The sequence below is a fragment of the Rosa rugosa genome, chromosome 7 (assembly GCF_958449725.1).
Source record: "Rosa rugosa chromosome 7, drRosRugo1.1, whole genome shotgun sequence".
Lineage (NCBI taxonomy): Eukaryota > Viridiplantae > Streptophyta > Magnoliopsida > Rosales > Rosaceae > Rosa > Rosa rugosa.
The window spans coordinates 10,678,767-10,694,484 of NC_084826.1; the positions used below are offsets into that span (position 1 = coordinate 10,678,767).

Below are 15,718 nucleotides of genomic sequence, written 5' to 3' on the forward strand. Positions count from 1 at the left end.
TAAATGGTCGTGGGCGTTTTAATAGAAAATTAGTAAATAAATAGAATTTCATTAAAAGGCAACTGACCTCTGCAATTAGAAGAGAGAGGGAGGCCGTGTTGAAAGTTGAAACTGATGATGAAAGCTCTAGATGATTATATACTGGCCTTGAACTCGTGTGCACACACTGATAAATAACCGTAAGAAAATAGATTAATACAAAAATCATACTCATGACCGCTTGGTTTATTGTCATAAGTTTTAATTTAATGAATGACAGGTCTTTAGTTTGACACCCTTGGTTGCAAAAATTGTTCAGACATTTTAAAATTTAGTGAAGCCTAGTAGGCGCTTCGTTTTTATAAAATACTTTTATTTTTATTTTTATTTTTTGGTTACAAGGAGGGAAACACTAACTAGGTAAGAAAAATCTCGGCCTCAGAAAACCCTCTTTATCTTCTTAGAGTCTTCCATTGATACAATCAGGCGGTTCCTCAAAAAAGTGTTGTCCCAAATTTAAAGTATGTCCACCCTGTACTAAATCATCTGCAGACATGTTACATTCTCGGTAGATATGCATTATCGTGCAATTCAAATTCCTCAACCAAAGAGCTTTGCAAACTTTGATGATGCCATGGAGAGAATGGATATCATCCCACTTCCCTTTAACTGAACTAGCCTTCCTGCACGCGCTATCGCGCGTGCGGAAGTGCGGCTGAATGCTTTCTCAACTTCCTTTCACCTTCTAGGTCATCCCAAGCCAACTGGACAACAGCTTTGGTTCGACTCTGGTCTGAAAGTTGCTTCATCAATCATCCATTTCTTGCCTATCCCATTGCTTTTCATGTACCAACTTTTTAATTATAGCCTGAGAATGATGTAGTTCTATTTTCAATGCTTTTACCATATATTAGATGCAAAATAAACAATCAATGCAAAATCCAAAATATAATTAGTAGCTAGCTTCCTGATTATATATATGTTCACCTTACCCCAGTTCATACTTGAGTAATTATTAAGTCATGAATCAACATATATACAACAAATGGACAGCCTATAACCCCAACAAAAAATAAGTGATTAACGGTTCAAATTCCATGGATCACTTTAGTCGTAGTCCACTTACACAGCACTTGGGAAAAAACTATTAGCAAGAACTAAAAGAAAAATTACCACACATCGACTCTAGATGACTGTTCTGATTTTGGCTTCTGAATGGGTTTTGCAATGCTAAAAGAATGGATTTCTGTTTCAATTACAATTTGAAATAGGATACTTTTATTGAGATTGTAATTTGATATGAATTCTAATACAAAATCATAACATGTTTGTTTGTGGCTGAAGTAAACTTAATTCCTCAAACCATTCTAATACTCTGTTCTATCAGCACAAATCAACGTTTCACTTCTTTATAGAATTCAGTATACAATTCGTAAGCAATTGTGAATTGTGGGTTTAGAGCATAATCATTTACACAACTACCCAGACGTTCAACATGTACAAACTATAAAGCTAATCTTGCATATATAGCACAGGAAATGGGACAGAAAACTTAAATTCCGAAAGCAAAATTAGACAGATCAAATTCCCAAGATGACCAAATTCCATCAAAATCTTGACAAACAAACAAACTTGGGTATCACCCAGACCCAGAATCAATCAGTTAAAATGAACTATGGATGAAGATTGAGCAAAAGAAAAGACTAAAAAGAGTCTTACAAAGTATTTTCAAACTGAATATTAGCTTCAAGCTCGTTAAGCGAATCCTTGCAAGAATTTCGGTTTTTTTCGCTCCTCAATCACTCTTTCACCTAATAATCTCTCCCATCAAAAACCTTAATCATCAATCTCCAATACACAAAACCCAGAATTACTCAACCCAACCTTGTGTCGGGTAATTTCGATCAAAGCGAATCAAAATCCAGACTCTTCCTCTTCATCTTCTTTTCCTTTCCCTCCTCTACATCCTCTTTCCTCCCGTCGGCACAACCCGGGCCTTGATCTATCCGCCTCCTCTCCTTTTTTCTGCATTTACTTTGCTAACCCTCCTTGCTGCCTTTCACGTTAGCCAAACCAAGGTCAATTTCGGAAGTTCGAAAGTTTCCCCAAGATGAACAGTAAACGGCTGCTCGCTTTATTAATAGAGATTAACCACAAGGGAAGAATCAAACTCAACCATAACATGGGTAGCATTTCGTCCTAAAGCCATTTTCAAACCAATACACAAAGTCCATAGTTCAGCTATAAATATTTCTCCTACACAAAGATTGGCAGAAAAAAGTCAAAAAACTACAAACCCAGTCTCCATCGCTGTTTCTAATCAGCCCCCCCAGCTGCAATGCAACCATTTTGAGAATTTGAGATAACCACCTATATCAATATTAAACTTATATTTAAATTAGTCAAAATGAAACTCCCAAGGCAAAAATGTAATTGTGGTCAAATTAATTTCCCCTAAGATATTTCCTAGAGCTCAAGTGGATCCAAGTCACTCCCATTATAACCTCTCAAAGTCAAAAAGGTTAATTAGCTAGTTCTGTCGTCCACTATAGTCACTTTACGTACAGAACAGATTGTGAAAGCTCAAAGACACCTTATGGAAAAGAAAAAAGAAAAAAAAAAAAAAAAAAAAGCTCAAAGACACCATACTAATTTTAATAGAGGGAACTAATAATCAACAAGTAGAAACCACTTGGATCATCTCTGATCACATATATAACATTCAAAGTGTAGCTAACTAGTAAACGGGTACAGAGAAAGAAGATGAGTTCATACACAGATGTGGAGTTGATAAAAGAGGATAAGGATGCTGGGAGTTTTTCCCAGAATTCCGGTACCAAATGTTCAAGAACTGGTTAGGAATGATCCTTTACAGGTCCCCAAAAGATATATTAGGAACGAAGAAGACATGCCGAAGGAAGCAGATCTTTGTCATCATCTTTCTTCTGAGATTTCTGTCATTGATGTTTCTTTGCTCTCCAAAGGGGACAACGAGGAGCTTCGCAAACTCGACCTGGCTTGCAAAGAATGGGGATTCTTTGTGGTAAGTCATCTGAATCCTTACCAACAATAGATTCGACACTCGTATTGACTACCTGTTATGCATCATTGATAAAAGCCGCAATAGATTAATAGTAAGTGGTGATACTCGATCTATCTCTCCCATGCTGTATATATGTTTCCATAGATCGTTTTCTTCAGTAAATTAATTTATCGATCAATCATATTTTCCTATGAGGTGTGGCGGTGTGCCGTGTAGGAACACTCTTTGAGAGGGTCTGTTCGACTTCTAGGTTTAGGGGTTGTGCAACAGCTTCCGAGTTACATAAATATTGCAGATGATAAATCATGGAGTAGAAACAGAAGGAAACAGAAGTAATGCAGGGGCGGACAATTGTTCTTTAAACTTCCAATAGAAGAGAAGAATTATATTGCTGTACCATCAGATCACAGACAAAGCTATGGTTTTAATAATGCAATTCCTGAGGAGTAGATTTTGGATTGGTCTCACAGAATTCTTCTCAAGCTTTACCCATATCGACATAGAAAGCCTGAGGTTTGGCCACCGACACCATTCAAGTAGGTACATAATTTTTTTTTTTTTTTTTTTATCAAAATAGGTCAGCCCTTTCATTAAATTCAGTAAGCAGTATAAAAACGAAACACCCCTATGGGGTCGACAGAAAGCAATCGTTCCTTAGAACCTCTTAAATCCCTATTCTAGAAGAACAAGAACCCAACAAGTCCCGAATACACCCACCTTTTAGAAAATCCACACGCCTTTATTCTAACAAAAACTAAGAAACCTTGAAGCAGACATAAAATGGAACCAACTAAGGCATTGGTTTTTGGGTTTAGGGACTATGGGCCATAGAGACCTGAACATAAATTAAATAGTACTATGGGCCATAGAGACCCAATCCCTCCAACCCCCTAGCAAAAGGGTAATCCAACCCACTTGAAGCCCTAGATAGACCTTAAGGCCCCAGGCCCGCTTTCCAGGCCCAATGAGACCCATTAGAGTAAACCATAGATGACCAAATTCTTGCCACCAAGCTGCCGCCACCAAAAACCAATCATCGCCTCGGCCGGCCGGATAACACCAAAAGTACCTTCCACTGCCCCTAACGCCGTCGGAGCCGGCCTTGACCGATCACCACCAGAACACCGCTGCGGGTCACGCCAGCCCATTACCCAGCCTTCAACACTGTTCTCTTTGCCGAACCAATTGTGCTAGCGCTGTTGCGAGAAAGCAACCACCTAGAATTCAGAACCCCCATCGCCATCGCCTAAGCTAATCCACTCAGGAAATAGACAGAATCCCATTCCGCATTGTCATGGCCACCATTTGTTCCTGACGCCCAAACAGCACCAGAGAATGAAATATCCTCGAAACCAATCTGACCCAGTCTACCCGGATCCCACTCACCATCGCCACCAACAGCTACCTTGCCAGCGAAACCAGCGAGAGAAAATAAGATGAGGCCGAAACCTGTAAAGAACTCCATGAATGGATGAGATATAGGTCTTGCCGGACTGAAACAACCCGCCGCACCACAACCCTAGAGGAGAACCTCTAGGCTAGGTCAAGTTTTCTGTGAAAGATACTTAGTCTTAATCTCCCTGCTTATTAATGTACATAAAATTTTTATGTTTACCTTGGATCTTATTTACCAAAAAACAAAAAAAGGTACACTGTTGACTTCATATTCAAATTTTTTATAAAACATGCATGTGTTGCCTTGTATATTGGTGAAGGGAGGCTATTGAGATATATGGTAGTGAAGTTAGACATGTTGCAGAGGAGCTCCTGAGATCTCTATCTTTGATTATGGGGATGGAGAAGGATGTTCTTGGACTACATCAAGAGCTGGCTCAATATCTGTCTGTGGCCTATTATCCTTCATGCTCTATGCCTGATAAAGTACTAGGTCTAACCCCCCACTCCGACAAAGCTAAGACGACAGTCTTACCGGACTACAACTTAAACATGCATGAAGGAAAATGAGTACCGGTGAAGCCAATTCCAAATTCTTTCGTTGTGAATGTATGTTGGAGATACGATTGAGGTATAGCATATATATATATATATATATATATTTCTCCTAAGACAGGAAAGTTGAAAAAAAATATTATATATACATGCTTAGTTAGTTTATTAGTTGAACTTAAAATTGTTCTATACACAATTCATGTATACTAGCTATGACAGATATGGAGTAATGGGATGTACAAGAGCATTGAGCACAGAGTTGTGACAAATGAAAGCAAAGCAAGGTTATCTTATGCATCATTGTATGAAGATGCAGAAATTGCGCCCTTTGATCAAATGGTACTCAACTCTCCAGAGTCCACTCAGATATACAAGAAAGTCAGATATGGAGAATATTTGAAGGAAATTACCTCGAAGAAGAAATTTTATGGGAAAAAACAAATTGAATTTGCCAAGATTGGAAGTTAGAGCAGATGCTTCAATTATCAAAAGCCAGAGAACATTAATAGAAATAAAGATGTATCTAAATCCAGTCTTCCTATCATTACTTTAAGTTGGCCTGTTCTATGTTGCCTAGTTTGTGTGTTAGATTTGATTTTTGTTGCTGTACTATTTCTATTGTGGTTATGTTGCAAGAGAACATTTTTTTTTGTTTTTTTGTTTTGTAGATCAAACAATAACTAGTAGACGAATACAAGGGAGTCGAATTACTCGAATATAGGACCTCCCACTTATGAAAAAGAGACTTAGACTAAATGATTATGGGCATTTCAATAGAAAATTAGTAAATAAATGAAATTTCATAAAAAGCCAACTGAGCTCTGCAATTAGAAGAGAGAGGGAGGGTGTGTTGAAACTGATGATGAAAGCTCTCAATTCTTATATACTAGCCTTGAATTCGTGTATAAACACGGATAAATAACCGTAAGTAAATAGACTAACTTAAAAAACATACTCATGACCACTTGGTTTATCGTTATAAGTCTTAATTTTGTGAATGAGAGGTCTTTATTAGTTTAACACCCTTGGTTGCAAAAATCGTTCAAACATGTTAAATTTTAATGAAGCCTAGGCACTTCGTTTTTATAAAATACTTTTATTCAGTAAAAGGTAATCAAGCATTTGAAAATTTGATAAAGCTGAAAAGCTTGATTTTATAATATGAATAGATAGATCGACAAATACATAGATAGATAAATAGATAGACACATAAACAAATACATAGATAGACACATAAACTATGACAAAAATTGCTTCCTTTCTTTTGTAGGTGACACAATATGTGGAATTTTAGCCATTCGATCAAATGGACAAATGTTGGAGTCACCAAAGTCAGGTTCCATGTAGAAATTGCCTCCTCAAAAATTAGTCCACCCAAACCAGAGTAGTGAACATGAAGCATGTGATCAAACCAAGTCGTGTAACAGAAACCATACTGCTTTGTCAAAAAAAAAAAAAAACAGAAACCATACTGAAGTTAAAACCTAACCAAAGGAATCTTTTTAGTCTGAGAAGAATAAAAGATAAACATCGGACCATTTCTTTTTTAAATTTTTGCTTAAAATATAAACCTGACTTAGCTTAATTACAAAGCAATTAGTACAGCAAATACAAATTAATAGTCAACTTGAGCTCTAATGCAGTTGGCAAAAGCCGTCTTGAGAAATAAGAGAGACCAATATATAAGACAACATGCAGAATAGTTTAACAGACAAAGCAAATCAGCTGTGACCAACTTAATCAATCTCTGCCTCTCTGGTCTATATATCTAAGAGTTTAGAGGTGCTGGCTTAAAGTTGTTCAAAGAAAGGAAAGGGAATAATGGGATCAAACTCAGCCCTCTATGCCCCATGTCCGCCACTACCAAATGTTCAAGAAATGGTGAGGAGTGACCCTTTTCAGGTGCCTGAAAGATACATCAGGAATGAAAAGGACATTGCAAACGATGCAGACTTGTGTCCTCAACTTTCCTCTGAGGTTCCCATCATCGATTTTTCTCTGCTCTCAAATGGGAACAAAGAGGAGCTTCACAAGCTGGACCAGGCTTGCAAGGAATGGGGATTCTTTCAGGTACTTCATTGAACACCTTGCGTGCAACTCTTAAACGTTCTAAACCTTGGAATTAATCCTCCGACGACTCTTAATTTTGCAGATGGTGAATCATGGTGTGGCGACAGAATTGATGAAGGGCATGAAGGATTCTGCGCAGAAGTTCTTTGAACTTCCATTAGAAGAAAAGAACAAAATCGCTATACCACCAAATGACATACAAGGCTATGGCCATTCCCATTCGGATCAGATCCTGGATTGGTCCGACAAACTTGTTCTTATCGTTCACCCACACCACTATAGAAAGCTCGAGGTCTGGCCGGCCACTCCATTCAAGTATGTCACTAAACCTTCTTTTTTTTTTGGATAGAAGTATGTCACTAAACTTCAAAGAAACAACTATGCTTTTCTATAATATATATGAACATGGAAAATGTATGACTATATAGTCTGACCAAAAGAAATAGAGATGTTTTTTCAAAAGGTAATGCGACTGCATGATCCAAAGAAACGGAATAGGTACGGCTATGGTATATCAATTTATGTCATAAATTTATTTTATATCTAATTAAACTAAAGTTACTAAATTGACAACAAATATACTATATTTGTTTTACACTATTTACATATAATTGAATTTAAGGTCATAGGTGGAATTATTATTTCTAATAAGATTGCACAAAAATGACTCATATTATCACAATATTAACAATTTCTTGTTACATCTATAAATAGACGTCAAAGCAAACATTACACTACTGTGCAATTTTTTCCAAATCTTTTAGCAAAACTCATTCAAACAAATAATCGAACAAATAAATTGATTCTTAAATTGATTCTCTTCATACTTATAATTTGATATAGGTGTCTTCTTTTCTTCAATGAGCTAGCAATTTTACCGTGCAATTCAACATGCATCAAATTTGACTTCCTAAAGATGATTGGAGCAGAACATTGTTCTTGATCGAGCATTAAAACACACATGAACAGTATTTACATTTACCTCAGCCTTGATTATTTAACCTAAGCACTGGTTGACTTTAGCTTGATGATAAATATATATTCATTTGGTGTAGGGAGGCTATTGAGGCATATTCTAGTGAAGTTAAAAGAGTTGGAGAGGAGCTCCTAAGGTTTATGTCTTTGATTATGGGGATGGAGAAGGATGCTTTTCTTGGGCTACATCAAGAGTTGGTGCAACCCATGTCGGTAGCCTACTACCCTCAATGCTACATGCCTGATAAAGTACTAGGACTTGGCCCTCACTCAGACAAAGGCACCATAGGCATACTTATGCAAGAAGACGATGTAACGGGACTACAAATCAAGCACGAAGGAAAATGGGTACCGATCAAGCCAATTCCCGACACTTTCGTAGTGAATTTTGGAGATATGATCGAGGTAGCAAATCATACTATCACATCTTTCTCACTGAGACTGATTTTTTTGTTTTTTTTCTTTTTGTACAATGTTTTCATTTTCATTTTTCTTTTTGTACAATGTTTTCATTAAGCTTTCCACTCATAACTGTGCCATATGACAGATATGGAGTAATGGGAAATACAAGAGCATTGAACACAGAGTTGTGACAAACGAAAGCAAGGCGAGGATATCTTATTCAACGTTTTATTTACCACGTCATGATGTGGAAATTGAACCCCTTGATCAAATGGTACTCGAGTCGCCGGAGTCCCTTCCGATGTACAAAAAGGTCAAATATGGAGATTATCTAAGGCAAACTAAGCATATGAGATTTGAAGGGAAGGCGCATGTCATTAAGGTTGCTAGGCTTAATTGGTAGTCACAGCATATGTACTAATTTTCAAAAGGCAGGGGACATGAAAAAATAAATATTTAATCAAATCTTGAATGATTGTTTTTATTTTTTATTTTGAAAAGAAAATCAAGCAATTTAGTCAACAAGTAAAAGTAATATTACATAGTGACCCATCAGTCAAAATGATCATGGCTTTCATAATTGGACTTGTTATTAGTATGACAAGCATTTTGTATTTAATTTGTTGAGCTAGAACATCTTGTGAATTGGTTTAAAAGTATTGTCAATGTGGTACTCTTGAACGCATTGGAGTGGCGAGAGAAATGGTGCAAGGTCTGATGCATTTTCCCAGCGTAGAAAGCTGAAGTTTTGGCCCAAATCCAGGGGTTCGTCTATGGGAGTTGAAACAGTTTCGCTTAAGTGGGGAAGGCAGAGGTAGAGAATTGAGTTTCAAGTAAGCTAGATCAGGGATTCAATCTTCTCCAATATAACAAAAGAATTAAATATCCGAGTTCTTCAGCTGGGGTCACATGTTTCATCTTCACTACTATGGATTTGCGTGGAATAATTGTGGCAGAGAAGAGGAAACAACTGACCCGGCCAGATGAATTATTCGTGTTTAAACGTAGCTGAAGGAATATTTTCAGTCAGAGAAGATAAATATAAAACTTAATTAATTGCTTAAATTAAACAATATGACTTGGCTTAATTACAAAACAAACAGTCACCTCAATTCACTTCATTGGCGAAAGCGGTCTTGAAAAACAGAACAGACCAATTACATGACATGCAGAAGGAGTTTAACAGACAAACCCAATTAATTAGCTGGCACCAAATTAATTGATCTCTGTCTATAATAACTTTAGATATAAGCAAGAATCCAGAGGTTCTATCTCAAAGTTGTTCACATAAAGAAAAAAGAAAAATGGGATCAAACTCAGCCCTCTATGACCCATGTCCACCACTACCAAATGTTCAAGAAATGGTGAGGAGTGACCCTTTTCAGGTGCCTGAAAGATACATCAGGGATGAAAAGGACATTGCAAACGATGCCGGTTTGTGCTCTCAGCTTTCCTCCGAGGTTCCCATCATCGATTTTTCTCTGCTCTCAAATGGGAACAAAGAGGAGCTTCACAAGCTGGACCAGGCTTGCGAGGAATGGGGTTTCTTTCAGGTATTTCATGAAACACCTTGCATGCAACTCTTCAAAGTTAAGAATTTTCAAATTGATCTAACTCTTGATTTTTTGCAGATGGTAAATCATGGAGTGGCAACAGAAATAACGAAGGGCTTGAAGGATTCAGCGCTGAAGTTCTTCGAACTTCCATTAGAAGAGAAGAACCAAATTGCTATGCCACCAAATGACATACAAGGCTATGGCCATTCCCATGTGGATCAGGTCCTGGATTGGTCTGACAAACTTGTTCTTGTTGTTTACCCACAACAGCATAGAAAGCTCGATGTTTGGCCACCAAGTCCATTCAAGTATGTCCCTAAACTTTACCGAAGAAACTTTGTTTTTTTTTTTTTGGCTCAAAAAGAGGGATAAGAGAGGCAAAGAAACCTCCTTACCACCCTATGTTAATAAAGAAAAAATAGATACAAAAAGAGGGGGACGAAGCCAAGACCTCCATAGCAGAACACACCAAACATTAAAGAACAACTAGCTAACGAAAACGAAATTGTGGAAGACCTAAACAGTCACTATTGCAAGTCGAAACAATGAATGGAAGAGTCACGTCCCACCAAAGAAACTTTGTTAATTTTGTACATTATATCATTGGAGACTCATACCTAGTTGGAAATTGTTTATTAATTTGATTTTTTTGATAATTGTTTATTAATTTGATTACTATCATCAGCGTTTTAGTTTTATTATATAGTATTTGTTTGCACAGTTTAGAGTACTTGATATTCTGATTTGGTTCACTCTTTCCAAGATAATCATTGTTATAGAGGAACTTAATAAAATAAACGTTCTAATCCCCCTTTTCTTTTTTTGAGAGAATTCGTCAACCACTTTATTAATAATAATCAAAAGAAAAATTACAACTTATAGATGTAGAAACTACATCAAAATATAAAATAACAAGAACAATACTAGATGCAAAAATGCATCGGAAATAAAACCTAACAAGGGTAATGAGGGATGCAATTAAGCATTTGATGAAGCACCGGATATAATCCGGGCTATGTAAAACGGTACCAATAGTATGGCCGACCATACTTCCACGCAAAGAAATACGTCGAATAGAGGGTAACCTTCTATCAAAGTAACCGCCGGTAGTGTGACCAACCTTGCCTACTCCATGCAAAAAAATACACCGAATAGAGAGCAATCTCCTACCTAAGTAACCAAAGAAGCAGATCCAAAGTGCATAACAATTTAGGGTCCAGAGAAAGTCTCCTGGATCCCAAATGCGAACCTGAACAGCAATGGGCTCATACACCAGTTGCAAAGCCCCAAACATGAAGACCCAACCCAACACCCTACTTGGGCCGTCCACCAGAGCAAAGGCCCAAATTCTCAACCTGCTTTGGGCACCCAGAAACGCTCTGGACACCCATCCCTTCCCTGACCATGGCCTCGATCTCTGCTCCACCTCCCTTTGTCGGAGAAGGAGCATCCCAGCCCCTCCAACTTGACACCGATCTCCGCCACCAAGGCCACCAACCAGAACGCAGATCCCGCCCAGAATACACTCTCTGCTCCCCTCTAATTGCCGCTCCACCGCACCAGGAAACTGGGTCGAAACCTGGCAGATCCCCTCACTCAGCCACACTGCCACCAATCCACAGCCGCACGTCGGTGACTTGAGTCGTGCCCGAGTTGGCCGAAGACTCTCGATTCTCGGTGCAAATCCGATCCTAGAAAGCAACACAGCCATGGCTTCTCCCCTTTGAATGGCAGCCCGATCAGAGGAGATCTGAGAAAAAGAAAAGGTCACAGGGCGAGATATGAACCACGACCTGATACTAGGCATGACAGGAGCCATGCGCAAGATAACCGACACCGAGAGCGGTACCGGAACAGCAGTCCATCGACGATGGAGGAAGGTACAGAGAGGCCGGAGGCGGCCCTCTCCCAACCCTAGCAGAGCAAACCCTCTAGGTAACATCTACTATTTCATAAGATTTACTAGGACTAATTTTAATCCCCCTTTTCTTAGCTTAGCTTGTATTCTTCTTTTTGTTTATTAATAAAATGACAAATAAGAGAAATGGCGGTGGATTCGGACACAAAACTTACCCTCTTTTGAGATTGAGGGTAAGCTTTGTGTACTATATAGTGTTTGACTCAGATGAATTAATATAGTATAATCTCTTGATTAAAAAAAAAAAAGTTCTAATCACAAAATGATTTAACATAGTGGTCGACAAGGGTGGAGTTGTGCACTTTCTTTATGTTCTGGACGTACGCTCTAGGCCGAGTTGCCTTGCATATTCTTCATATATTGATTGGTGTCCAATTTTTTCTCCAATGAGCTGGAAATTAATTCTTGCTTGTCAGTCAATTATATGCATCAAATTTGATTCACTAAAGAGCATTGGCACCATTGATGTCAGGAGCCAATTCAAACATTGTTCTTAAGCATTAAAATATATTCATACCAATAAAATTTAGGTTATTTACCCTCTTATTTACCACAAGAAATGTTAGAAACACCGGTTGACTCTAAACTTGTTTATAACTCTTTATTGGTGAAGGGAGGCTATTGAGACATATTCTAGTGAACTTGGACGAATTGGAGAGGAGCTCCTGAGGTCTGTCTCTTTAATAATGGGGATGGAGAAGGATGCACTCCTCCTGTTACATCAAGAGTTGGTACAACCTATGTCTGTGGCGTACTATCCTCCCTGCTTCATGCCTGATAAAGTAATGGGTCTCAGTCCACATTCAGACAAAGGCACCTTGGGTGTACTTATGCAAGAAGAAGATGTACCGGGACTCCAAATCAAACACAAAGAAAAATGGGTACCGATCAAGCCATTGCCCAATGCTTTCGTTGTGAATGTTGGAGATATTATCGAGGTAACAAAGCATCAAATGACATCTTCTTTAACTAAGCCGAGTTTCAATCTTCATTTACTCTGTTTAAGCAGTATAATGTTTTCACTATTAACCTTCACAGTTTATGGTTGTGTGATATGACAGATTTGGAGTAATGGGAAGTACAAGAGCATTGAACACAGAGTGGTAACAAACAAAAGCAAGGCGAGGATATCTTATTCAACCTTTTATATACCACATCGAAATGTTGATATTGAACCCCTTGATCAAATGGTACTTGAGACTCCTGGGTCCCTTCCATTGTACAAGAAAGTCACTTACGGAGATTATCTGAAGCAAACCCAGAAGATGAAAAAAGAAGGGAAGGCACATGTCACCGAAGTTGCCAAGATTGCCAATTAAAGGAGACGCTTGTAATGTTCAAAAGTCAGTATTGGATCATGGCTACAATAAACGGACTTGTTATTAATATAACAAAGCATCTTGTCTTTCTTTGTACTAGCACATGTTGTTAATTGTTTGAAAGTATTGCATATATGAATATGGTATTGGACCTTATCCCGAGCAGTGTTGTTAGTACTTAGTAGAGACCAACAATATGCCTAGTACTATTACGAGTACGTGAAGGTCTCTAGGGATGGGTTTGATGCAATGATTCCCATTTGCCACAAAATATGAATAATTCAACATTTACATAGAATTATAGACTGAAAGTCGGTAGGAAATGTTCAGAGTTTTAACGGAAAACCGAAAAGTTATGTTGAGATCGAGTCCTTAATTAATAAGAACTTTATGAAGACTTTGAAGGTATTTTGTTGGTCACATAATCGTCCATTAAAGCCAAGTATGCTGTAAATATTGACAGAGATCAAGACTGTTTTGTGGCCTTATTAGTGCATCACTTGCCACACTGCTTTAAATCGAATATTTTCATAAATTGGTCGCCGGCCAATTGTGTCCTCCAACTTGAAAATTTTACTTAATGGAGGATAATACGTACCCGGTACCCACTACAATGATTGGCAGCTTAATTATTTCATCTACTGGACTTATGTTGTAAACTATTATGGCTATATCATGTAAATTGTTGTATATTAGAAGATGCTTTTCTCTTTCCTAGTTTTAGGGGATCCATGTTTTAAGGAGGACTTTAAGGGTCCTTGTTTTATGGAGGACTTTAGGCTATATGTTCCTTGTCTTCTACTACATATGTAGTCCATTTCTCATACATGGAAGAAGATGAAAAACAGAAAATACTACACTTATTATCTGCATCTAAACTCTCTCTCTCTCAAGTTCTTAGAAGCAAAGCTCTCTCCATTTTCTGAAACACTTTCTATGTTCCTTTTACAACACGTTATCAGCACGAATAGCTCTACGATTCGGATTGCAGATTGACAAGAGGAGAGGTGAATAACTTGGGTTGCAGAGAAGAGGCAGTTCATCTTTCAATCAACTTCACTCTACCAGCTCTACAACCAAGTAGGTTTTTTCCAAACAAAAACCGATTTTGCTGTTTCATTTTACCTTCTGTTCTCTGTGTTCCAGTATTTATTTGAAATAGTAAATCAACTCCAAAACTCACCAAATTTTGTATGCTAGAGCCCTTATGTGTTTAGTGCATCTCTGTAAATTTTCGTATTTTTCTGGGTAGTTTTGCTTAATGTTTCAGTTCGTCTTTCGACTGTTATTCAGTAGAAGCTGCAATCATGTTTTTGTGATTTTTGTTGAAGCATTATGGACTTAATTTTTTGGTTACACTAATTTGAATTATGCCATTATAATTCCTTATGCTAGAAGCATTATGGGCTAAATTATTACGCGATTATTACATAAAGTTATGCCAGAAGCATTTGCTCAATTTATTACCTATACGAAATGTCAGAAGCATTAATGAGATTTGAACCCATTTCCTTAGGTACATAACCCCTGCATTAATTTGTTTCCGTTATGATGTAATAACATATATTGAATTTGGTTATGTTATAATTGTGAATATTAAATGTGGTTGAGTCAGAAACTCAAATCAAACCCGAGCCAGAAGCTCAGGCCCAAGCTACAAGACCATAACAGAAGCTCGCCATGTGTTGCCATGACAAAGACCAATTTGAGCCCAGCAGGCCTACTCTCCCTCTGCAGGACCTAGCAGCCCAACATGCCTCACACACTCTTTGACTAGTGCATGAAAGCTTGGGTCACGAGCTCGCAGCTAAACCCTGTAGAGTTTATTATCAAGCTCACTCTTTCTTTGGTCCAGCAGAACCAAATAAAAGGAAAAATGATTTGATTCTACTGAGATTTGAACCCAGACAACGTGCATGTCATTATGGCTATTGTAAATAAATTCACCATATTTCATATGTGTAATTAATTGCCAGAAGCATTTATTCACATAATTGTGTGATAATTAATATGTTATATTACTAGCATGCAATTAATATCTCAATTGATTTGTGATTTCCATTTATTCAATTTGTGAGATATTATTTCAATTTGCTCTATTCAATATTATTGTGTTACTTGTCTAAATTTCGCACTAGAATATATGTGTAGAAAATGCAGGTACCTAATGAACTAGAAGTTCTAAATGAACCAGTAGTTGATTCACATATCGAACCTGTAGTTTCGATAATGCCATTTAAGAAACTTGAAGTTTCCTTCATAAATTCACCACACATGATAAAACCAGTAGATTTTACATGTTTAATCCGATTTTCCATACCATGTTATAGAACTTGAAATTCCTATTAGTTGCTTATGGACGATACTACCCAAAGCACTAAGATTATTTGTTCCTTTCCTGTAAGAAATGTCAAATCTCAACAAACTTGACTTTGTTGCTTTGGAGGTTTCCAGAAGAAACTATCTAAAGTGGACTCAAGATGTGATAATTCATCTAACTGCAAAG

The 15,718-nt window shown here is 37.6% G+C and overlaps 2 protein-coding genes, 1 long non-coding RNA gene and 1 pseudogene across 3 annotated transcripts; 3 read left to right on the forward strand and 1 right to left on the reverse strand.

The window, feature by feature from the left end:
• Positions 1–331: 331 nt before the first annotated feature.
• LOC133722419 (uncharacterized) lies at positions 332–2,520 on the reverse strand. The gene is made up of 2 exons (XR_009852727.1): positions 1,699–2,520; positions 332–847 (listed from the first exon to the last, which is right to left on the reverse strand). It is a non-coding gene; the product is annotated as an uncharacterized LOC133722419 (long non-coding RNA).
• Positions 2,521–2,613: 93 nt separating this feature from the next.
• Positions 2,614–5,664, forward strand: LOC133722817 (protein SRG1-like; annotated as a pseudogene).
• Positions 5,665–6,675: 1,011 nt separating this feature from the next.
• On the forward strand, positions 6,676–9,088 carry LOC133722410 (protein SRG1-like). Its single transcript, XM_062149304.1, has 4 exons — positions 6,676–7,042; positions 7,125–7,357; positions 8,098–8,422; positions 8,565–9,088. The coding sequence occupies exons 1-4, from the start codon at positions 6,794–6,796 to the stop codon at positions 8,820–8,822; spliced, it is 1,065 nt and encodes a 354-aa protein (XP_062005288.1). The 5' UTR covers positions 6,676–6,793; the 3' UTR covers positions 8,823–9,088.
• A 609-nt stretch (positions 9,089–9,697) lies between these two features.
• On the forward strand, positions 9,698–13,359 carry LOC133723555 (2-oxoglutarate-dependent dioxygenase 11-like). Its single transcript, XM_062150405.1, has 4 exons — positions 9,698–9,972; positions 10,051–10,283; positions 12,507–12,831; positions 12,955–13,359. The coding sequence occupies exons 1-4, from the start codon at positions 9,724–9,726 to the stop codon at positions 13,210–13,212; spliced, it is 1,065 nt and encodes a 354-aa protein (XP_062006389.1). The 5' UTR covers positions 9,698–9,723; the 3' UTR covers positions 13,213–13,359.
• Positions 13,360–15,718: the final 2,359 nt, after the last annotated feature.

Bases quoted from the DNA above. Each gene is read 5' to 3' on its own strand.
- LOC133722410 (XM_062149304.1), top strand. From the start codon at position 6,794: ATGGGATCAAACTCAGCCCTCTATGCCCCATGTCCGCCACTACCAAAT. The intron at 7,043-7,124 runs GTACTTCATTGA...TTAATTTTGCAG, and splicing joins AGGAATGGGGATTCTTTCAG to ATGGTGAATCATGGTGTGGC. The intron at 8,423-8,564 runs GTAGCAAATCAT...GCCATATGACAG, and splicing joins ATTTTGGAGATATGATCGAG to ATATGGAGTAATGGGAAATA.
- LOC133723555 (XM_062150405.1), top strand. From the start codon at position 9,724: ATGGGATCAAACTCAGCCCTCTATGACCCATGTCCACCACTACCAAAT. The intron at 10,284-12,506 runs GTATGTCCCTAA...TTATTGGTGAAG, and splicing joins TGGCCACCAAGTCCATTCAA to GGAGGCTATTGAGACATATT. The intron at 12,832-12,954 runs GTAACAAAGCAT...GTGATATGACAG, and splicing joins ATGTTGGAGATATTATCGAG to ATTTGGAGTAATGGGAAGTA.